The sequence below is a fragment of the Doryrhamphus excisus genome, chromosome 6 (genome assembly GCF_030265055.1).
Source record: "Doryrhamphus excisus isolate RoL2022-K1 chromosome 6, RoL_Dexc_1.0, whole genome shotgun sequence".
NCBI classification, from domain to species: domain Eukaryota; kingdom Metazoa; phylum Chordata; class Actinopteri; order Syngnathiformes; family Syngnathidae; genus Doryrhamphus; species Doryrhamphus excisus.
The window spans coordinates 18,013,579-18,038,427 of record NC_080471.1 but is presented as its reverse complement, the minus strand read 5'-3'; the positions used below and the strand labels follow the sequence as shown (position 1 = coordinate 18,038,427).

Sequence of the window (24,849 nt, the reverse complement as noted above, 5' to 3'; positions counted from 1 at the left end):
TGTTATAGCATAGCCGCTTCATGGGTGTGATCAAATTGAGACTAAAACCACAATGTCTCATAATGTTACCCCTCCTTAACTGCAAACAGATGAACTATATTACATGGCATTGATCACTAGGGACCAGTCGGTTCCCGTACAACATACAGGATGGCACTTGAATGGGCAGTCCCGTGGATCAGCCTCTGCTTTGGACTGTCTGCTGCAACCAGTGGTATGTATATGTGCATTATACCGAGATCGCTTTTTGATTCAGGTCAATTATTATTAAATATTATCAATTATATATTAGAAAGCACCTCTCGCTGTGATGCATGCCTATATGTAAAAATATATCTTACAAAACAAATTGTTGCCTGTGAATATTCTCATTCATCCAGTTCCTTTTATTCCCAGGACATTGAATCAATTGCAATTACACCGTTCAGGTAGTCTTGAATGCCCCAAAAAACTAATTAAATTAATTTTTATTAATTAATACATTTCTGACTTGCCGGTCAAATTTATGGAGTGATGTATACGTATTAAAAATGCTATCAAAATATACACTTCAGAGTATGATTGCATTTATTTGCATTATTTAGGTTGTCCTCTGCTATAAATAATAATAATGTTATATAAGTAAATATGTATGTAAGTATAAGTAAGTATATATGTAAATGTTATACCTAAAAAGCCGAGGGCAAGCAAGCCGGAAGATTTTCTAAAGAAATCACCTTTCGGTGAACGGGGTATGGTGCCTAGAAGCATGGTGTCTGGACAGCCAGCTAGAAATGAATGCGTAAAACAAAGGAAGTTGTTGTATTGTACAAAAAGCAAGAATTAATAATAGTGGCAGCTGTGAAAACATATAATTATCTTGGAATAGCACTTGATTGTCATTTTACTTTACTCTCTGTCTTCTGACAAGATTAAGCGGCATTGGTATCGATCCACAAATTTTATTTTCGTAGACCAGGGCGCACCTGTCCTGCGCGGCGCGCGCCGCACCAACAAGGTGTTGCCGGCGCACTTTGCAGTTTTTGTGAGCCCACACCTCCATCCCTCTCACCAGCACAAGTGGCAAAGAGGAAGGAGAGAAGGCGTGAAAGGGTTTAACACAGCCAAATGTAATCTGAACCAATCAAATGAATGCTTCTCATTGCCTTTAAATGAACAGGGCCCACTGGACTGCACATCAGAGGCCACAATGCACGTAACACAGCAAAAAGTATATCCTGCAGCCAAATTTTAGCAACCAATGTTATATTAATCTTTGTTTTTAGTTGTTGATAATTATTAGTTGTCTAATGGGTCACTTTCTCTGTTTCCACAAAGTCTGCACTGTGTGTTGGCTCATTTGCATACTAACAGTGATTGGCTGTTTGATGGGATGAGGGGATGGGAGGGAGTTTTCACTTATAAAACGTAGATTTTTTTGTGGGGGGGTAAGCGTTGCCTCCTAAATAAATAAAAAATGCAGATTTTGATGACGATATATATATATATATATATATATAATGTTTTGAATGTGTGGCTTTTACTGACTACTAAATGGAGACAATAAATATTTTTCCTCTCTTTCAAGCTACGGTTCAGGCAGTCACCAAATTACCAGTATTTACAGGTAATGCCAGTTTAAACATTTCCATCTTAACAAGTAGCTTCACTCTTTATTTCAAACTGTCTTCCCCCCCCTCACCTGGAACAGAATTGAAAGCCTCCCACGACGACCAGTTCTGCAGCACATGGGGAAACTACCATTTCAGAACATTCGACAGAGAGTTCTTCCAGCTTCGCTCCAATTGCAACTATCTGCTTGCATCCAACTGTAAAAGCAGCTATGAGGATTTCAACATCCAGCTGCAACGCCAAGAGACAGGTGGGATCACCGCCATAAAGCGGGTGGCCATGAGGCTGAATGGAGTGGTGGTGGAACTGTCCAGCTCCTCCATCATGGTCAATGACAAGCCGTGAGTCTGTTACTCAAACCCGTAGAGTACATTTGACATGGCTACCATCAATGGACACGTTATTGTTATGACTTATTTCTACCTAGGGTGGCGCTGCCGTTCAGCCAGGTTGGCATCTCAATCGAGAGAACCTTCTCATATGTTAAAGTGGAGGCAACAATGGGTGTGATTGTCATGTGGAACGAACAAGACACGCTCTGGGTGGGTTCAGCCACATTCATTCAGTCTGTTTCAATTAAGTAGCACTATTATTTCATGCTCATAATAGCAGAGACGGCATCTATACCAAAAACAACATGAAATGTAAAACCTAAGACACAATATCTTACTTATTGTGTGGAAAAATGGGGTAATAACTATAAAAGCAATCTTCACTCGTTAAATGTACTCCAAAAAAAGGTCAGTAAGGATAATTCATAATGCTGCCTACAGAGAACATACTAACTCCTTATTTGTAAAATCACAAATACTTCAACTTGCTGATATAGTTCATCTTCAAACAGCTAAAATAATGCATAAGGCTAAAAACAACCAATTAGCTAAAAATGTCATCCAATACTTCTCTACAAGAGAGGAGAAATATGATCTCAGGGAAGAACTACATTTGAAACACTTATATGCTAGGACTACGTTAAAAAGCCATAGCATTTCAGTATGTGGAATCAAACTATGGAATGGATTGAGTAAGACCCTCAAACAATGCACAACGATGAGCCAATTCAAGAAACAATACAAGCAGTTGATGTTTGCTAAATACAAGGATGAAGAGTCTTGAACCAGTCATGATGTGCTATATATATCACTACATTGACACTTACTATGGTACCCATTATGTCATTGGATGGTCATATCACCTCCTATTTCAGTATGTGACAAAAAATTTAAAAAATAATAACTTAAATTATATAAAGAAAGCAGGAAGTGAACAAATGTAACAGTTACTGATTGTAAAAGTACCAGATGGATGGCTAGGATTTAATAAGCTTTGCTTCTTCCTACTCCTTTTGGACATGTGGAACTGTGAACTGATTATGTGATGCATTCAATTGTAATCTGATGCATGTTCAAATGAAATAAAACCATTATCATTACTAATATTGTGGCAAAAAACACTGGTCAAATTTCTTATCATTGTTATGTTCTCACCACCATTCTCACCATTTCCAGGTTGAGTTGGATGCGAAATACAAGAATCAGACTTGTGGCTTGTGTGGTGACTTCAATGGAGATCAGATTGAGGGTAGGTTCAAGCCCTGCTTCACAATATCTGTATTGAAATGTACTACAAATGTATCTCCTTCTAAAAATAGGAGAAATTGAGGATGTTGGGGAGGCATGGAAGGCCGACAGTCCAACTGAAAACTGCGACGAAAACTTGTCTCCTTTCCCACAGACCTGCTCCAAAACTCAGGTGGTATTCACCGTAAGGGTAGCGTTAAATTAATATTAGTTTAACACAAGTTACAAATATCGTTGTGCCCCCTTTCAGAGATCCATCTGTGAGACTGCCGTGTCAGGACCCGCCTTCCTCAGTTGTCAAGACCTAATTGACAGGGATGCTTTTGTGGAAGCATGCATGAAGGACTTGTGCAACTGTAATGGTTCCACTCCCTGTTTGTGTTCCACCATGTCAGAGTACTCGCGTCAATGCGCTCATGCAGGGGGGGAGCCACAGGAATGGAATGCACATTTGTGCGGTAAGGAAAGAAGTCTAGGATCTCATTATGTTTTTGTAGGTTTTCATTGGCTCCCTCCAACAGTGCAAAAACGTGCATGTTCGGTTAATTCGAAATAGGTGTGAATGCGAGTGTGAATGGCTGTTTGTCCATAGGTGGTTGTGTGGTAAACCCACCCAAAGTCACCTTGCATATGCAACAGTAACCCTATTGATAACGAGCTGTATAGTAAATTGAACTGTATAGAACATTAAATCCCTTGTCTCTCTTTTATGCCGAATAGCGAAAAAAAAATGCCCACTTAACATGGTCTACAAAGAGTGTGGGAGCCCCTGCACAAACACTTGCAGCAACCCACAGAGGAGTGAAGTGTGTGAAGATCATTGCATCGACGGATGCTTCTGTCCTCCAGGTAGGTTGAAATCAACATCAAAACTAAAATGGGAACCTATTATGCTCATTTTAATGAGTTGTGGACTCCTATAGAGCAGCTATACACAATAACCCGCACAGAAAGCTTTCTAGATCTTCCAGAATCGGCACCTATTCCAGCCATATTTCCTTGGATTTCCAAAAACTGTGTTTTTTAATTGATTCCACTCATTCCGCTGTGATTGGTCACACTCACAAGCGTTCCTGAAGACTTCCGGTCTACTGCCGAATCCTGCTTTCTAATTTTGACGATATAGGAGTCCATGATAAATGAATGGGCGGCACTGCGGTCGAGTGGTTAGCGCACAGACCTCACAGCTAGGAGACCAGGGTTCAATTCCACCCTCGGCCATCTCTGTGTGGAGTTTGCATGTTCTTCCCATGCATGCGTGGGTTTCCTCCCACATTCCAAAAACATGCTAGGTTAATTGGCGACTCCAAATTGTCCATAGGTATGAATGTGAGTGTGAATGGTTGTTTGTCTATATGTGCCCTGTGATTGGCTGGCGACCAGTCCAGGGTGTACCCCGCCTCTCGCCCGAAGACGGCTGGGATAGGCTCCAGCACCCCCCGCAACCCTCGTGAGGAAAAGCGGTAGAAAATGAATGAATGAATGATAAATGAATGAAAAGTTTGGAGAGCTATTTGAGGGCCGCGGGCTACAGTTTGTACTCACGTTCAGCATCCTGTGATGTCTGAAAGAGACGGTGTTAGAAAAAACTCTCTGAAACCAAGCATTCAGAGCCATTCTAATTTGCATTTCACAGCGATTTAGTTGTGATTATATGACCGACTTTAAAATATATTTACAGATAAATATTTTGGTTTAAGAAGTATTTTATTGGTAAATCTCTGAAGGGACCCTTTTGGATGACATCGGTGATAATGGATGTCTGCCTGCGGACCAGTGCTCCTGCATCCACAATGGCCAGCCATACAAACCTGGTGAATCCTACTCCAGGGCCTGTCAGACATGGTGATTACTTCACACTCGTTTCCTTCGTACACTTACAGCAACGCTGTTAATTATTATTTTTTTAAGCTGACTGAAATGTTTTGGCAGCACTTGTACTCAGGGTGAATGGAGGTGTAGCGACAAGGACTGCCCTGGGGTCTGCTCCATGCTGGGAGGCTCCCACATCTCCACCTATGATGATAAAACATACACTTTCCATGGCGACTGCTCCTATGTTATTACAAGGGTAAGGGATTTGAACTACTCAATTCCTCTTGGTTTAACATTCCTAATTGTCATATGAGTATGAAAACAAGTAAAACTTACCTAATTAAAAAATGTATGATTAAAATTTTTCAATTCAATTCAATGACACACATTTTTTTGAGGCTGCACGGTGTACTAGTGGTTAGAGCGCAGGCCTCACAGCTAGGAGACCAGGGTTCAATTCCACCCTCTGCCATCTCTGTGTGGAGTTTTCATGTTCTCCCTGTGCATGCGTGGGTTTTCTCCGGTTTCCTCCCACATTCCAAAAACAACATTAGCTTTCTACCGCTTATCCTCACGAGGGTTGCGGGCGTGCTGGAGCCTATCCCAGCTGTCTTCGGGCGAGAGGCGGGGTACACCCTGGACTGGTCGCCAGCCAATCACAGGGCACATATAGACAAACAACCATTCACACTCACATTCATACCTATGGACAATTTGGAGTTGTCAATTAACCTAGCATGTTTTTGGAATGTGGGCGAAAACCGGAGTAACCGGAGAAAACACACGCATGCACGGGAAGAACATGCAAACTCCACACAGACATGCCCGGGGGAAGAATCGAACACTGGTCCCCTAGCTGTGTGGCCAAACCACTAACCACTGATCCACCGTGCATTCCTAAAATGGAACAGTACTGTGAATTTCCTTAAAAACAAACATTATAAGTGTTTAAAATCAACTTCCAATCAGTCAAAAAATCTATACTGCAACCTAACTGCAATATGTATATTATACATGTTATCCCCTACAGCAGGTGAATGGGACTTTCGTTGTCCTGGGTGAAATTGTCAAATGTGAGAAATCGGATAAATCAACCTGCCTGAATGCAGTCGCTCTAGTGCTGTCAAAATCCACGGTAAGGGTGGCACATAAGAGAAGAGATATGGTTTTATAGGATGTGGCTCAAATCATATTTAATACATTTAATGCAGGTGATTGTTGTGGAAGCAAGCGGGCACGTTTTTGTCAACAAACTCACCTCTCAGCTACCTCTCTTCATGGGTCAGTGCTTTTTTTTTTGTCTTTTTGTGACAATTATTTGACTTTTATTCCATGATGAATAATGGTTTGTTTTGCCTCCAGATGACATAACAATCTTCAGCCCATCCACGTTTTACATTGTGATCCACACCGTCTACGGGCTTCACCTTGAAATCCAGCTCACGCCCATCATGCAGGTTTACATCAAAGCCGGTCTGTCTCATAGAGGCAAACTCCATGGTGAGTAGTGGTTTTGGTGTATATACTGTATGACCTTGTATATCTTCATATATTCTTAGTGTATCTGTCTCTCTCTCTCTGTGCAGGTCTTTGTGGAGATTTTAACAACGTTGAAGTCGATGACTTCAAAACCGTATGCGGAATGATTGAAGGGACAGCTGCTACATTTGCCAACTCATGGAGGGCTAAAGGAGGATGTCCAGATGTCACCAATACACTCGGTGACCCCTGCCTGCTGAGTGTCGATAAGGGTAGGTTCTTTCTCATTGCTGTGAAGTTCATAATGCAAAACTATAAAGCAAGAATACTTTGGAACCTCTGAGGTCAAACATACAGTATGACGGAACACTGGTTGAGCTTTTCTTTTTCAATTTTTTTCAAAGATTATTATATAATATGATGGTAATGGTAATGATTTTATTTCATTTGAACGTGCATCAGATTACAATTGAATGCATCACATAATCAGCTCACAGTTCCACATGTCCAAAAGGAGTAGGAAGAAGCAAAGCTTATTAAATCCTACCCCTCCATCTGGTACTTTTACAATCAGTAACTGTTACATTTGTTCACTTCCTGCCTTTCTGATTAATTTAATTTAATTTAATTTTGTATTTTTTGTTATTAGTTAGTTAGTTGTTATTTGTTATACATTAAAAACATTTTTCAGAGCTTTAAAGACACATGAAAACATCCCATGGCTAAATACAAAAGAATAGAATATTTGATGCTTTCATTCATAACAAATGACAACAATTCTGATGAAATGTGCTGGAAATTATTGCAAAAAGTCAAAGAAGAAGCAAACCCTATGGCCAGTGTTGTCCATGATAAGTTTTGTGAGAGTTATTCATCTCATGCTGGTGGTCCAATACAATACATTGTAATATTGACGTTTTATGACAGCTTTAATGGATCTACTAATGTTGCTCCAAATTGCTTCCAATCTAATGCCACCAATTTGACATGTTTGTGTTTTTTAGAGAAATATGCCAACCACTGGTGCTCTTTGCTGACCAACACATCAGGAGTGTTTTCCAAGTGCCATTCCGAGATAAACCCAGAAGAATACGTTACTGTAAGAACTTGTGTTACATCCTTGACAAGAATGATTTTTTTTTTCCTCGACCGCCGTGCAGCCTGCAATGTGAAATCCCCAGTGAAAACCACATAAGATGGATAGGCATTAGACTAGGTTTTATACTGTAGAATCTTGATTGACTTTTGATGAATATACTAAAATGTAAATGTTCTGAACTCCTGATTCCATGACACTGTTGGACTAAGTAGAGGGGTTGGACCAGAGTAGACATCTGCACGGATAGTGATCAATTTCCCATTGACCATGTTCATCTTTAGACAGCAAATTAGTTGAGATTGAATCAACAGTGCCCCTACTGGTTAAAGCAAAGTAGTGCACTCAATTGCTCCCCAATCAACACATTAATCAACAGATTTCGTAATGATCAATTAATTGATTATTATGCCCATCTTTGCTATGCACTGTAGATACAAATCACAGATATCCCGGCTGTCATCGGGCAAGAGGTGGGGTACACCCTGGATTGGTTGCCAGTCAATCACAGGGCACATATAGACAAACAACCATTCACACTCACATTTATACCTATGGAGTCACCAGTTAACCTAGCATGCATGTTTTTGGAATGTGGGAGGAAAACCACATACGCACACACGGGGAGAACATACAAGAATCGAACCCAGGTCTCCTAGTGTGCTAACCACTCTCCTAACAAATGCATTCTCTCCACAGTCCTGTATCTATGACACGTGTGCCTGCGAAAACAGCGAGGATTGCATGTGTGCTGCCATGTCCTCCTACGTTCACGCATGTGCCGCTGCTGGTATCTCCTTAACTGGATGGCGGGAAGTGGTGTGCAGTAGGTTTCACCCAAAAAAATCCATTTCAGCATTATCCATTCTAATTTCATTCAGGACTAACAGTTGCATGCTGCTTTTTTAACAGAAAAATACACAACAACCTGCCCGTCGAATATGGTATTTGACTACGACATGACAAGCTGTGGCCGCACATGCCGCTCTCTGAGCCAATCGGATTTAACTTGTGAGGTTGATTTTACGCCGGTGGATGGCTGCGGCTGTGCTGAGGGCACCTACCTCAACGAGAAGGGGGTGTGCGTGGCGGCGGCCCAGTGCTCCTGCTACGTAGGGGACACGGTGGTGCGACCCAAGCAGACTGTCAGGGCACACGGACAAATATGGTGAGCATTTGGTAGTGGATCAACGTTATTATTCATGGAAACCCTTTTAAAGGATAAAATATACATTTTTGCTCATCTTTTCGTTGCTTTTCAGTTCCTGCCGTAGTGGAAAACTAATCTGTGCAGGAAACCACACAACTGAAAGTATGTAAAAAGAAATAGAGGTTTAGTCTTACAAATATATTAGCTTTAACTTATTTATTATCATTATTTATTTGAAAAGTATATTTTCTTATGTCTTTTCTAACACATTCATTCACTGTGATCAGCCTGCAGCGCACCAATGGTTTTCTTCAACTGCTCAAGTGCAAAACCAGGCGACACGGGGTCAGAGTGCCAAAAAACCTGCCAGACTCTGGACACAGAATGTGTAAGACTGAATAAATAGATGGATTTAGAACTACTATATTGAGTATAAAAGTGATTATAGGGGTGTTATGTTTTGTGTAGGGGGCTCTAACAATTCATTCATTTTCTACCGCTTATCCTCATGAGGGTCGCGGGGGTGCTGGAGCCTATCCCAGCTGTCTTCGGGCGAGAGGCGGGGTACACCCTGGACTGGTCGCCAGCCAATCACAGGGCACATATAGACAAACAACCATTCACACTCACATTCATACCTATGGACAATTTGGAGTTGCGAATTAACCTAGCAAGTCACCATTTATACACTACACTGCATGTCAAAAAATCCATACTAGCCAAAATGTACCACTTCCACACATAACGTGAGCTAACTTTTTTTCACTGTGATGTCGGACTCTGCATCCATGGCTGACTCCATGTGTAATAATACATCATAGTCAACCATGAAACTGCAGTTTTTTTAATGAAGTAATTTTGAAAAAACACGATACAGTGAGGGAGCGATGTACAACTGTACTAAAACGTTGTTGTGACACTGTACAGGTCAGCTCGCATTGTGTCTCAGGCTGCGTCTGTCCTGATGGTCTGTTGTCTGATGGTAAAGGAGGCTGTATTAAAGAGTCTCAATGTCCCTGCACGTACAATGGACAATCCTACAAGCCTGGACAGACTGTTAATGTGGACTGCAACACCTGGTGAGAACATCTTTGTTGCTGTGACCTCTGTGAATTATTAGAATATTCTGTGTGACTCTTTATTACGTGACAACAGCACTTGCAAAAGCAGACAATGGCAATGTACCGATCGGCAGTGTGATGGAAGCTGTACAATATATGGAGAAGGCCATTACATCACCTTCGATGAGAAGAAATTTTCTTTCAACGGGGACTGTGATTACGTCTTTAGTCAGGTATGTGGTTTGTTTACTGTCTGTTATATATCTTTGTGCTTTATCAAAAATAACTACTATAATCTATTTTCATCTAGGATTACTGCGGTGACGGTAAGGAGGGCACTTTTAGGGTCCTGACTGAAAGCATTCCCTGTGGGACAAGCGATAACGTCTGCTCCATTGCCGTCAAGCTCTTCTTAGGGGTACACCATTCTATTATCATGTAAAAATAATATTGCAAGAACAAAAAGGACGTTACAAACTACTTTTTACTGCTTTTTTTCAGAACAATGAAATTATCCTTAAAGAGGAAAACGTCAAAGTTATCAAACAAAACAAAGGGATAGACATACCCTATAAAGTCCACTCTATCGGGATGTATGTTGTCATTGAGGCAAAGAATGGTCTTGTTCTCATCTGGAATAGGAAGACGACACTCATGATCAAACTGAGCTCCACATTCAAGGTGACGGAACCAGCATACCATTCCGGTCATACGCTTGCATGCAGTCACAGGATGTCTTACTAATTTTGTGTACTTTGTGAATGATTTATTTGAACGCTTCGATAATACAGTAGAAACTTGGTTAGTGTCATTAATGTGTTCCACTCTAACCAAAACAAACTCTAAGCGAATCAAACTAATCCAATGAAACATCACACATAAATCCAATAAGATTACACCTATCGGCTAGCTAAGGAACAATTAAGTCATTGTGAGAATGTATTCAAACTTCAAACTTGTGCAGTTTTTGTATAAATAATTTAAGATGTTGTGAAAAAGAATGATTCAAATAAATCATCAATGACCAAATTTTAAAATGACATCCATTTTCCATGAAACTTCTCAACTGTAAATGTCATTTCTATCAACATTGATGTTTTTAACTTGACTCTATCGTATTCAATTCCAGGGAAAAGTTTGTGGGCTATGTGGAAATTTCGACGGAAGCATCAAGAATGATTTTTCCACCAGAAACAAAGAGCTTGTGGTGGACGCCTTTAAGTTCGGAAACAGCTGGAAAGTGTCACCAAGCTGTCCCAATACAAATGCACTAAAAAATCCCTGCGTGCTGTACTCGCACAGGCAGGCATGGGCTCTGAAACACTGTAGCATTATCAAGAGTGAAGTGTTTGGGGCTTGTCATTCAAAGGTAATCCACTTCATTGCATTTATGAATACTTCAATCTTAAACGCTCCAATTCAATATAATGCTATAATGCATTTGGGGTTATAAATCAAACAGTATTAACTTGCATATGGATTTTTTTAAAAGGTGGATCCACAGCCTTATTATGATGCTTGTGTAAGAGACACATGCGCCTGCAATACTGGAGGAGATTGTGACTGCTTCTGCTCGACTGTGGCAGCCTATGCAGCCGCCTGTAATAAGGCTCAAACTTGTATAGATTGGAGAACACCCACTATCTGTCGTAAGTGTTTCATTTATGTTTCTGGACAATGAATTCTAATTTAACCTGTGTCCATTCATTTGCAATGATACTATTTTCTTTTGTTAGCTGTATACTGTGATTACTACAATCCCAAGGATGTGTGTGAATGGCACTACGAGCCTTGTGGAAAGCCATGCACGAAGACATGCAGAAATCCCTCAGGAGAATGCTATACCCAAATCCCACCATTAGAAGGTATGAGAATAACAATATCATCAGTATTCAAAACAATTGTGTTTATCTGTAGTTTTCCTGTTTTTACTTTTAAAAGGTCCTTGATTGTAGCGTTTACCATTACATATCTTACATGTCTTTAAGGCTGTTATCCACGGTGTCCACCCCAACAACCATATTTGGAAGAGGAAACAATGAAGTGTGTGTCAAGGGAAGACTGCGGATGCTATGATGATGACGGGAAGCATTATACAGAAGGAGAGATAATGCCTCAGACAGAAAACTGTCAGACATGGTAGGATTCTTTTCATCCAAAAGTTATTTGATCAAATCAAGTCCTTTTTTTGAAAAAAAATGTCTTTTTTTGCTTTTCAGTAAATGTATTTCAACAAAAAGGGAATGTACTTATGATGCCAAAGGTAAAAACACTTTACCAAAAGATAGTTCTATTATTGTTCAACATTGGCTGTTTATGGTCCAACTACTTTTTTTTTTTATTTTGTCCTTCAAAATGACATGGATTGGTAAAATGTTATTTATATGTTTTGCAGCTTGCACTTGCACATACAAAGGGAAAATATACAAGTATGGAGAAGTTGTATATGATATTCACGATGGAGCTGGAACCTGCATTACTGCTTATTGCGGTGAACATGGAAATATCACAAGAGTGGTTCGGCCTTGCAGTTCAACAACACAGCAGCCGACAACAACTGAATTTGTGTTTGTGACAACAGGTAGGAGTCTACTATGAACTAGATTTCTAAACAACGAATGTTTACCTTTAAAAATAAGAAACTGACTATTTTTCTATTGTGGTAATCACAGAAGGACCGACTTCCACAGCAGAAACCACAGTGAAAGAAACGACAACAAGTGTAAACCCCATCAAAACAACCCTCGAACCCACAACGTTCACAGAAGAACCCACCACCATAACAACAACCACAGAAATGCCATCCATACCAACAACCATTCCAACAAACCCAACCACAATTACAACGGAAAATGTCCAAACCACGACAACCACAGAAACGCCAACATCAACACCATCTGACTGTCTTGTTTGTTACACATCACCTTGGATCAACAACCATTACCCTGACTTTTCTCCAAATGGTGGAGATTATGAGTCGATTGAAAACATAACCGATCCAAATCTGAGTGAATGTAAACAACCACTTCAAATAGAATGCAGGGCAACGCAATACCCAGATCTATCTTTGGACGAACTAGATCAGAAAGTTACATGTAACCCAACAGATGGATTGATCTGTCATAACAAAGACCAAGGTATCCCTCCAATTTGTTATGACTATGAGATACAAGTCAAATGTTGCATTAATGATTGTGCCACGACAACAAAAGCTATAACTACAAGTGCAACAACACCCATATTGACAACGGAAAAGTCCAGCACAACTGCACCAACAACCACAGAAAAGCCATCCATGCCAACGACCATTCCAACAAACCCAACCACTGTTACAACAGAAAAATCAACAACACGTGCCATGACAACAGAAAAACCCAGCACTACTGCAGCCACAACCACAGAAAAGCCTACAACTAATGCCAAAACAACTATTATACCGACTGAAAAACCCACCACAGCTACAGAAGTACCAACAACAACAACCACAGTTACAGAAAAACCTACAACAATGCCGAAAACAACAACCACAGAAAGTCCCACCACTACTGCAGTTACAACTGGAAAACCCATCACCACTACACCTGAAGTTGTCACATATACGGTTGTTACAATCGCACCATCAACAGAACCCATGGTCACATCTACAACAGAGGCCCAAACTACAACAGAAAAACCTATTAAAACAACATTTACAGAAGAGCCCACCACTATAACAACAACCACAGAAAAGCCATCCATACCAACAACCATTCCAACAAATCCTACCACAGTTACAACTGAGAAAATAACAACACATACAATAACAACAGAAAAACCCAGCACTACTGCAGCCACAACCACAGAAAAGCCCACAACTGTGGCTGTCACAACCCCCCGAGCCACTGAACAACCTACTACAACTACAGAAAAACCAACAACAGTTACAGAATTTACAACCATAGTAACAGAGCAACACACCTCAACTGTTGAAGTTACAGAAAAGCCCACCACAGCATCTACAGAAAAAATAAGCACCATTGCGGCAACAACAGAAAGACCAACCACTGTCACAGAAAATCCCACAACTACAGAAAGACCAACCACTACCACCACAGTAGTAGAAACAACCACAGCCTCCGAAACCATTGGTACTACCGCCACTACAACAAAAGTCACAGAAAAAATAACCACAGTAAATACAGAACAGCCAAGCACTACAGCCAAAACAACAGAAAAACTGACCACGGAAGCTACAGAAAAGCCCACCATAGTGACAACAGAAAAGATAGTCACAACAATGCCGAAAACAACAACCACAGAAAGTCCCACCACTACCGCAGTTACAACTGGAAAACCCATCACCACTACACCTGAAGTTGTCACATATACGGTTGTTACAATCGCACCATCAACAGAACCCATGGTCACATCTACAACAGAGGCCCAAACTACAACAGAAAAACCTATTAAAACAACCCCCCAACTCACAACAGTTACGGAAGAGCCCACGACTATAACAACCACAGAAAAGCCATCCATACCAACAACCATTCCAACAAATCCTACCACAGTTACAACTGAGAAAGTAACAACGCATACAATAACAACAGAAAAACCCAGCACTACTGCAGCCACAACCACAGAAAAGCCTACAACTAATGCCAAAACAACTATTATACCGACTGACAAACCCACCACAGCTACAGAAGTACCAACAACAACAACCACAGTTACAGAAAAACCTACAACCATAGTTACACAAAAGGCCAGTACTACTGTTGCCATAACCACAGAAAAGCCCACAACTGTGTCTGTCACAACCCCCCAAGCCACTGAACAACCTACTACAACTACAGAAAAACCAACAACAGTTACAGAGTTTCCGAGTACAGTAACAGAGCAACACACTTCAACTGTTGCAGTTACAGAAAAGCCCACCACAGCATCTACAGAAAAAATAAGCACCGTGGCTGCAACAACAGAAAGACCAACCACTGTCACAGAAAATCCCACAACTACAGAGAGACCAACCACTACCACCACAGTAGTAAAAACAACCACAGCCTCCGAAACCATTGGAACTACCGCCAGTACAACAAAAGTCACAGAAAAAATAACCACAGTGAATACAGAACAGCCAAGCACTACAGCCAAAACAACAGAAAAACTGACCACGGAAGCTACAGAAAAGCCCACCATAGTGACAACAGAAAAGATAGTCACAACAATGCCGAAAACAACAACCACAGAAAGTCCCACCACTACTGCAGTTACAACTGGAAAACCCATCACCACTACACCTGAAGTTGTCACATATACGGTTGTTACAATCGCACCATCAACAGAACCCATGGTCACATCTACAACAGAGGCCCAAACTACAACAGAAAAACCTATTAAAACAACCCTCCAACTCACAACAGTTACGGAAGAGCCCACAACTATAACAACAACCACAGAAAAACCATCCATACCAACAACCATTCCAACAAATCCTACCACAGTTACAACTGAGAAAGTAACAACACATACAATAACAACAGAAAAACCCAGCACTACTGCAGCCACAACCACAGAAAAGCCTACAACTAATGGCAAAACAACTATTATACCGACTGAAAAACCCACCACAGCTACAGAAGTACCAACAACAACAACCACAGTTACAGAAAAACCTACAACCATAGTTACACAAAAGGCCAGTACTACTGTTGCCGTAACCACAGAAAAGCCCACAACTGTGGCTGTCACAACCCCCCAAGCCACTGAACAACCTACTACAACTACAGAAAAACCAACAACAGTTACAGAGTTTCCAAGTACAGTAACAGAGCAACACACTTCAACTGTTGCAGTTACAGAAAAGCCCACCACAGCATCTACAGAAAAAATAAGCACCGTGGCTGCAACAACAGAAAGGCCAACCACTGTCACAGAAAATCCCACAACTACAGAAAGACCAACCACTACCACCACAGTAGTAGAAACAACCACAGCCTCCGAAACCATTGGTACTACCGCCACTACAACAAAAGTCACAGAAAAAATAACCACAGTAAATACAGAACAGCCAAGCACTACAGCCAAAACAACAGAAAAAATTACCACGGAAGCTACAGAAAAGCCCACCATAGTAACAACAGAAAAGATAGTCACTACAATGCCGAAAACAACAACCACAGAAAGTCCCACCACTGCTGCAGTTACAACTGTAAAACCCATCACCACTACACCTGAAGTTGTCACAAATACGGTTGTTACAATCGCACCATCAACAGAACCCATGGTCACATCTACGACAGAGGCCCAAACTACAACAGAAAAACCTATTAAAACAACATTTACGGAAGAGCCCACGACTATAACAACAACCACAGAAAAGCCATCCATCCCGACAACCATTCCAACAAATCCTACCACAGTTACAACTGAGAAAGCAACAACACCTACAATAACAACAGAAAAACCCAGCACTACTGCAGCCACAACCACAGAAAAGTCAGAGACCACAATCATAATCACAACAGAAAGGATTAGTACTACTGTCGCCACAACTACACAAAAGTTTACTTCCCCAGTGACCACAAAGAATGCAATCAAAACAACCGCAGAGACAACCGCAGAAGCGACAGAAGAGGCGACAGAAGAGCCTTTGACAACTTCTCAGTCTTCAACAGCAGGCAGAACCACTCAGTGCTTCTGCAAATATTTGGGTCACATTTTCCATCCAGGTAAATAGTGATCTTCCTGTTGCCTTATTTATGAAACATACTGTATGTATATTTTTATATTCTATATTTTTTGTGTAGACTCTAAATTGTCCATAGATGTGAATACGAATGCTAGTTTCTATGTGCCCTGTGATTGACCAGTCCAGGGTATACTAAAAGTCATCTCCATTTCCAGCTCCACAACCATAAAAAGCACAACTTCTCTGAAGTCTTCTCTTTTTTTCTTCAGGGTCTACGATTTACAATAAGACAGACGAAGCAGGCTGGTGTTTTACAGCATATTGCAATATGACTTGCCATGTTGACAAGTATATAGGACTATGTCAGCCGACCACTCCACCAAGTCCTACCACCACCTCAACAACGCCTGTAGTAACAACACGAGTTATGTCAACAACAGTCACTACAGCAGCTCCCCCGAAAGACTGTTCCTACCTCGTCCCACCAAGGAAGGTATATAACTTGTACAACCATGAAGAGTTTTTTTTCATACTCATGTTTTGGTAAATCAATGTCAATAGTACCTCCAATAAGCATCTCAGTATGGTTAGCAAGTCCATCACACTTCCAAAACAAATTCCCCTTGTATACGTTTACTATAGTAGTTTTCCAAATACTGTATGCGGTTTTGTTCTCCTCAGCATGGTGAGACTTGGAGTTCAAGCAAGTGCACCTTTGAAATGTGTGATGATGGAAAAGTGCTAACACACCACGTGCCGTGCGATCCAGTAACAATTCCAGTTTGTGAAAATGGCCACCCACCAGTTAGGGTTTATGATGAAGATGGTTGCTGTTTCCAATACGAATGCAAATGTGAGTACAAATTTAAACAAATTCAAACACAAAAGAATAATTAACAGCCAATTTGATGATTCTCACTTATATTGCAGGTGTTTGCACCGGATGGGGAGATCCACACTATGTCACGTTTGATGGCCAATACTACAGCTTTCAGAAAAACTGCACTTATGTTCTGGTTAAAGAGATCGTTCCTAAGCACAATTTGAAAATCCTTATTGACAATGAGAACTGTGACGCTACAGGAACAGTGACTTGTGCTAACAGCTTGATTGTGTATTACAAGAACTATGAAGTCATTCTCACACAGGAGAGGATCCCAAAGACAGTCAACATGGTACATTTCATTATTATTATTCATTAATTGGATATCACGATTACGTAGTAGTAGAAGTATATGTTGACCTGAATATAAGACGACACTGAAGATAAAAAATATCGATTAAGCATCACATTGGATATGCAGACTCTAACCAATGCAACCTGTGCAGGTGTACGTCAATGGCAAGGAAGTCACCCCAACCTATTCCAACAAGGACTTTATCATCACAAGTACTTCAATAGAACTGCTTCTGAGAATCCCTGCGATTGAAGCAGTTGTGATGTTCAAGGGCCTTTTATTCAGCGTTGATTTACCATTTTCCCAGTTCGGCAATAACACAGAGGGACAGTGTGGTGAGCTGATTGTCTATTTGCTATCAGACTAACAATGATACATCATTTTTCATGTTACGGTTCATATCTTCTTCCACTAGGAACATGTGACAATCACAGAAAGAACGACTGCCGAATGCCTAGCGGTGACATTTCCCCCTCTTGCCCCGAGATGGCTCATGAGTGGCACGTGCCAGATAAGAACAAACCGTACTGCAATAATCCACCTCCTCCGACGACACCGGTTCCAACACCGACACAACCCCTCTGCAAACCGGAAATTTGCGACATTTTAATCAGCAAGTAATTGAGCCCCGTATGACATCCATGTTATGTACTATCCCACACGGATCGGACTAATTATTGTTTTATTTGATCCTATAAGGGTGTTTGAGGAATGCCACAAAGTCATCTCACCGGAATCCTTTTATAAGGCCTGCAAATTTGATGTCTGCCAGATGCCAAACTCCACCGTGGGATGCTCCAGTCTGGAGGCGTACGCGATGATGTGTGCCGAGGCATCTGTCTGTGTCGACTGGAGGGGTGCTGCAAAAGGAAAATGCGGTAAGATGATTTATTATTATTATATTTGAATATGCTGTAACCATAGGGAAGTAAAGTCATGTGATTAGTTATTACAGTCACACTGAGGTTTGAATCTCATTTTTTGAAAAATCTATTAATTAAGAGATCATGCTGTTTCGTGGTTGAATAGGGCCTATTATTGGTCACAAATATGCATATTCAAGTATAAAATTGGTCAATGAGGCATTCAAAGAAGCTGTAAATGACATGTACGTAGTATCCTATATGTCATTATTGTTACTTTAATGCTAAGAGCCCACTGGGCCGCCGCCAGTTAGTGCCAACGCAATTTGCTGTGGCGCCTAGTGTCGCCGATAAGGTGCCTAGTGGCATGCAGTGGCTCAAACTGCCTCCCAACTGGCTCGTGGTGGGCCGTAAAACGGCGGCAAAAATTGAGTTTGGCGGCAAGAAAATTTCAAAATGTTTAAAATCTTCGTGGCGCCACTTGCATCAAGCAAGAAGTTGGAATCCACTGGAATGTAATGGCGCAAGCCAAGTTACGCCAATGATGCTAGGAGTCCACTGGGCTGGTGCCAGTTTGTGCGCGTAGTGGCTTGCTGTGGCGCCAAATAACGGCAACATGGCAACATGCCGAGCGAACATTAATTCGGTGCCACAGCGAGCCACTCACAGCCAATCACATCTTTGTCACAAACTGGTACCAACTGGCGCCGGCCCAGTGGATTCCTAGCATTATGTTCAGTGCCGAAGCAACAGGGTTTTTAATTATCGCACAATAATAACACATACTACTGTTGCGGCTTTAACCCCTGCCAAGTTAAAACTCAACTCTGAAGCCCTGGCGCCACTTCCTGCCTTGCACACGTCTGGAAGACATTTATTGCAACACACACTTATATCTACTATATGGGGTAATACAAGTGGTTTTAAAATATATATATTTAGAAGGTCTTAAACAGGTTTTCTATGCTCTAACTATGAAAGTATTCAATTTATAAATAAGGAATGTAGAACCAATCAATCTCAGTAAAGAAGGGATTATTGTATTATTGATGGAAAACATATATTTGTTTATATTTATGAATAAACCCCTTTTGTTTGTTCTAGAATATAAATGTCCTGCAAATAAAGTCTACAAACCTTGTGGGCCGATTGTTGTACCAACTTGCAATGCAAGGTAATCACATGACTGCATATCAGTAGGACATAGTACTTTAAGAGTGATATTAACGATATGTATATTTCCTACTATCAATTCTGGTCATTTGTAGGTATAATGACAAGTATTCACAGCAATGCCAAGGAGAAAACAACAACCAGAAATCTGACTGTAAGATATTTGTGGAGGGATGTTTCTGTCCACCTGGCACAACCTTGTTCAGTTCAAGCTCCGACCTCTGCGTCTCATCTTGTAAGACAAACTATTTATCTAATTTTATGTGATTTTAATTATTTAAAACACTAAAGAGGACTTCTCCTTCTCACAGGTTGCACCGGACCCGATGGCCAACCGAAACAGGTGCTGACATCAATACTGTACAGTACTACATTACAGTATTACATATACGGCGTTCATTATTGTCTCAACTCAGGTGACTTGTATTCTGTGTATTCATGATCAACCTGTGTTTTACCCCTCCCTCCTAGTTTGGTGACATGTGGCAGAGTGGCTGCCAACAGTGTGTCTGTGATGAAGACACGCTGAGTGTGCAATGTGAGCCTCGCGTGTGTCCCCATCAACCATCCATAGTATGTGATAAAGAGGGCGAGGTGTTGGTGAACCGTACGGTGGACTGCTGTGAGACGCTGGCCTGTGGTGAGTTGGAGAATGGCCCACACAAGAGACTGGCAAATCAGCCAATCACAGAGCACATATAGACAAACAACCATTCACACTCACATTCATACCTATGGACAATTTGGAGTCGCCAATTAACCTAGCATGTTTTTGGAATGTGGGAGGAAACCGGAGTACCCACGCACGGGGAGAACATGCAAACTTACAACTAGGGCTGGGTTAAACGATTATTTTTGTAACCGATTAATCTAGAATCTAAAATCTAACGATTAATTTTTAAATCCAATTTGATTGGACTTCGATTTGACCCCCATAATTTGACCTATATAGCAATTAATGCTAATTTATCTCCATGAATAAAACACAAATTTCTTCTTTCCAATATATTTTCAATTTTCATATGTCCAAAAATGAATTATATTGAACAATACAACAATAAAGTTCACAATGGAATCCTATAATAACAAAAATAATCAAACTTTCTTTCAATAAATAAAACTTAAAATACAAGCAGCTCCCGGGTGCTGGTGCATCGCAGTACTTCTTTCATGGTACGCCATCTCCATTTTGCACAGGTCACAGACTACTGAATCATTACCTTTAAGTGTAAAGTACTCCCATACTTTTGACATCGTATTGCGAGATATTTTCTTCTCCCCCGATACTTTTAGACCATTTTTTGATTCTGAGTAGCGATACAATCACGTGTAGTTTGACGCAAAAAAATATGTCGTCCCTGCCCTACTACGTTTTTACTTTAAGTTTACTTTTATAAATAAAATGACCAACTTGTAATGTTGATTGAGTTGTATGGTTAAACGGCGTACATTTGAATGTATCCCACAGAATGTGATAAAAATCGGTGTCCACAGCCACTTGAAATGTGTCCAGTGGGATTTGCATTGCTGATTCAAGTCTCAAATGATAGCTGCTGCCCCTCCTATGATTGTGGTAAGTTCCTACTGTACATATGAATTATTATATAAAAAGAAGACTTATAAAAAAAAGAAGACTTAAAACTCTGCTGTGTGACTGTCATGATTATGTTTTCCATGTAGTTCCCAAAGGTGTTTGCGTCTTCAATGACACTGAGTACAAGGTAAGTTTTCAAAATTCCAAATGATTTTAAAGTTATAAAAGTTGTGATTGTTTTTTTCTTTGCAGCCTGGAATGCACTTTTCCAAAGACGCATGTGCAACTTGCTTTTGTACTGAGGCTCAAAATCCAACCAGCAAGCTGAATGTCATTGAATGTCATCAGAAAATGTGCTTCGTTCAGTGTCCAGAGGTACATTTATGAAATTCTCATGTAATTAACTGAAATATAAAGCAATGTGAATTGGAAAAGTAGTGTATTATTATTTGTGTTCAGTCTTTACAATCCATATGATATTTTTTTAAACAGGACTCTGAGTATCAGACTCAACCTGGGGAATGTTGCGGCATATGTAAAAAGACGAGCTGCCTTATTGAGCACCCAGGCCTCGTTCCAGTCATTATTAAGGTACTTGCAATTTAATCACTTACATTGTTGGAAACGGTGCAGCCCGATGACGGGTCTCTCCTTCTTGTTCCAATAGCCTTCTCAGTCTTGGTGGCCACCAAATGATAACTGTACCAGGTATGACTGCTACAAGGTGAAAGATGAGGTCATCACTTCCGTGAACCAAACCCAGTGTCCTGACTTTGATCCGGAGAACTGCATTCCTGTGAGTACACAACATTTTTTTACTTTTTGTCCTGATTTAAGAAAGAATATTGTACTGTATGAAGTAGACATAAATGGAACTACAAAAGTGTATGCTCAAGTACACTGAATATTTCATTTTGCTTTATTGTTTATTATTTCACATTTATGTCATAGGGAACAGAACAAAGCGACGTCAATGGTTGTTGCAAAACCTGTAAGTATCATTAAGACACATTCAATTGACACTTGGGTTTTTGTTGGGATTATTATTATTAATTAGTCAACAAATTTTGAGTTATTTAAGGTTTTTCACAAGCCAATTTACGCCTAATTGACACTGCGTGAAGTTTTCACATATCAAAGTACTATCATCATACTTAATTAAAATGATCATTTTAAAAATCCTGTTAGTTATTTTACATTTTTTCTATGTATGCAAAAACATAATTCATTCATTCATTTTCTATACCGCTTATCTTCACGAGGGTTGCAGGCGGGGTACACCCCGGACTGGTCGCCAGCCAATCACAGGGCACATATAGACAAACAACCATTCACACTCACATTCATACCTATGGACAATTTGGAGTCACCAATTAACCTAGCATGTTTTTGGAACGTGGGAGGAAACCGGCGTACCCGGAGAAAACAGACGCACGGGGAGAACATGCAAACTCCACACAGAGATGCCCGAGTGGGGAATCAAACCCACTACCAATGCTCATGACCATAGGTGAGGGTAGGAACGTAGATGGATTGGTAAATTGAGGGTTTTCCCTTTCGACTTAGCTCCCTCTTCATCACAACGGACTAATGCAGAGTCTGCATCATTACAAATGCCGCACCAATCCACCTGTTGACCTGTCGTTCGATCCCCAAGTACTTAAACTCCTCCACTTGGGGCAGTCCCAGACCCGGACAACTTGGACTTGCAAAACAATCCAGTAAGAGTTGAAGATCATGGCCCAGTGAAGGTAGCATAACTGTATCCTCTGCAGAAAACAGTGACCCAATCCTGCAGCCACCAAACTGGATGCCTTCAATGCCCTGGTTGTGCCTACAAATTCTGTCCATAAAAGTAGTTAAGCGAATCATTGACAATGGGAAAACCCTGGTTGGTCCATAGTTCCCCAACCAGGACAAAAACCACACTGTTCCCCTTGAATTCAAGATGGCAATTTACTGCACATAGTTTCCAGATACTGTGTCTATGCATCTGTCTCTCAGTATATGATTAATCATTTTTCTGCATCAAGTTGAATGTCTTAAATGTCACTCCCAGGTACTCCTCGTTCCAGCTGTAAACTGAATAGAAACACCACCTACTTGCACATAAATAATTGCAAGTCAGTAGTACCAGTAGAAATGACGACCTGCGAGGGATCCTGTGGCACATCAACATCAATGTGAGATTTTGGGTTTTGAGTCAGAGGTACATTTTGAAAAGTAATCATGAGCGACATTGATGATGTGTGAAATTTTCTGTCTGTTCAGGTACTCTGCAGAAAGCAACCGCCTGACGCACTCTTGCTCCTGTTGTCAAGAAACAACTACCAGACAGAAGGAAGTGGAGATGATTTGCTCTAATGGCAGCAAGATTAAGCACTCCTACATCTCAATTGAAAAATGTGGCTGTCAAGTGGCACGATGTACACAAATCTAAAGGCTATTGCGGAGGCCTAAGTCTTCGCAATGAATGAATTGTTTTACTACTGATATGGCTTGGCTTATACATTCTTAGGAGAGGGGAAAAACACTTTTATTTCAATAAACATTTTCCTATTGCAGAGTACCGTGTCTTATTTCTACTGTTCAATGTCAAATATGTCAAAAATTGTCTAGATTCATACGGTGCCTGACAAAAGTCTTAATTATAATAATTAAGATAGTAATTATAGTAATAATTAAATGATAACTTCACTTTTAGATGCTCATTTGGTTTGGATTCACAAATAGCTTATGTGAATGACAAACGCGTCATTACGTCTTGTATTATTCATTGAGTTGAATCATTTAATTAGGTCAGATTGTGCTTGGAAAAAATGTTGTCTTGTTTGCATATCAAATTCATATACAGTAAAAGTTTTATTTTCCTTTGAAAGCGCAAACATGCTACAAAAACATGGGAACATAAAGTTGCAGTGCCCTGGTACCCATAAAAACTTATTTCTATCTGCGATTAAATGTGATTAATTCTCAGTTAACTGTAGACAAAATGATTAATCGAGATTAAATCTTTTAACTGATTGACAGCCCTAGTATATATACATATATATATATATATATATATATATATATATATATATATATATATATATATATATATGTATATATAGTATATATATATATATATATATATATATATACTATATTTATATAGCATTCTACTGAAGACACTTCACAACCAGCTACATATTCATTTAAATATTAAAGCAACAAAACAACAGCGGAGCTGACTTATGGTTCTTGTTTCCGTATATTATCAGGCTTCTAACCAAACAATTTGGTGATAAAAATACATGAAGTACATAGTTATACTCACACTGTGTACTCATACTACGCCAAGGTGCGCACCATACTGTACACTAATCCAAAAATGTGTGCAAAAAGGCAACATTTTGCTGGAAATGTTCATTGCTAACTGAAAAACGTGTTAACTGGGACACACACTAAGCAGGTTTCATTATATATACAGATGTATAATTATCAAAATGTTACAAAATGAAAATATATACATAGTTAATGATTAATGATGAAAAAAATGATAGCGTGCCATACAGCAGCAGAGAAACGACAATTGGCCAAACCAAACCAATAACGGAAGGAGCACACACCTGAACTAAATAGACGGGAGTGAAATTA

General features: G+C 40.2%; 1 protein-coding gene and 1 long non-coding RNA gene across 2 annotated transcripts in view; one reads left to right on the top strand and one right to left on the bottom strand.

The window, feature by feature from the left end:
• The window catches only part of LOC131130973 (uncharacterized), a 45,117-nt gene extending 20,279 nt beyond the window's left edge, over window positions 1-24,838 (bottom strand). Inside the window, exons 1-3 of the long non-coding RNA XR_009130126.1 lie at window positions 24,530-24,838; window positions 21,825-22,004; window positions 18,372-18,500 (exon numbers count right to left, since the gene is read on the bottom strand). This is a non-coding gene — a long non-coding RNA (uncharacterized LOC131130973). The remainder of the gene's footprint in view (window positions 1-18,371; window positions 18,501-21,824; window positions 22,005-24,529) is intronic.
• Window positions 97-23,774, top strand: LOC131130933 (mucin-2-like). The gene is made up of 48 exons (XM_058075107.1): window positions 97-214; window positions 1,568-1,606; window positions 1,691-1,952; window positions 2,039-2,153; window positions 3,120-3,192; window positions 3,263-3,363; window positions 3,442-3,649; window positions 3,912-4,040; window positions 4,919-5,036; window positions 5,124-5,262; window positions 6,037-6,141; window positions 6,218-6,287; window positions 6,369-6,506; window positions 6,593-6,757; window positions 7,490-7,584; window positions 8,281-8,407; window positions 8,494-8,749; window positions 8,844-8,893; window positions 9,019-9,119; window positions 9,659-9,810; window positions 9,887-10,025; window positions 10,103-10,210; window positions 10,294-10,473; window positions 10,922-11,161; window positions 11,285-11,441; window positions 11,529-11,657; window positions 11,781-11,931; window positions 12,012-12,055; window positions 12,188-12,373; window positions 12,465-16,502; window positions 16,732-16,955; window positions 17,144-17,315; window positions 17,393-17,637; window positions 17,792-17,975; window positions 18,056-18,257; window positions 18,340-18,518; window positions 19,608-19,677; window positions 19,772-19,911; window positions 19,988-20,019; window positions 20,148-20,316; window positions 21,145-21,249; window positions 21,357-21,397; window positions 21,463-21,585; window positions 21,703-21,801; window positions 21,878-22,006; window positions 22,162-22,201; window positions 23,270-23,393; window positions 23,482-23,774. Exons 1-48 carry the CDS (start codon window positions 151-153, stop codon window positions 23,648-23,650), a joined length of 10,326 nt encoding a protein of 3,441 aa, XP_057931090.1. The 5' UTR covers window positions 97-150; the 3' UTR covers window positions 23,651-23,774.
• Window positions 24,839-24,849: the final 11 nt, after the last annotated feature.

Coding starts and splice junctions, on each gene's coding strand:
- LOC131130933 (XM_058075107.1), top strand. CDS start 151: ATGGCACTTGAATGGGCAGTCCCGTGGATCAGCCTCTGCTTTGGACTG. Junction 8,750..8,843: donor AGGGCACACGGACAAATATG/GTGAGCATTTGG, acceptor GTTGCTTTTCAG/TTCCTGCCGTAGTGGAAAAC. Junction 17,976..18,055: donor TAACACAGAGGGACAGTGTG/GTGAGCTGATTG, acceptor TTCTTCCACTAG/GAACATGTGACAATCACAGA.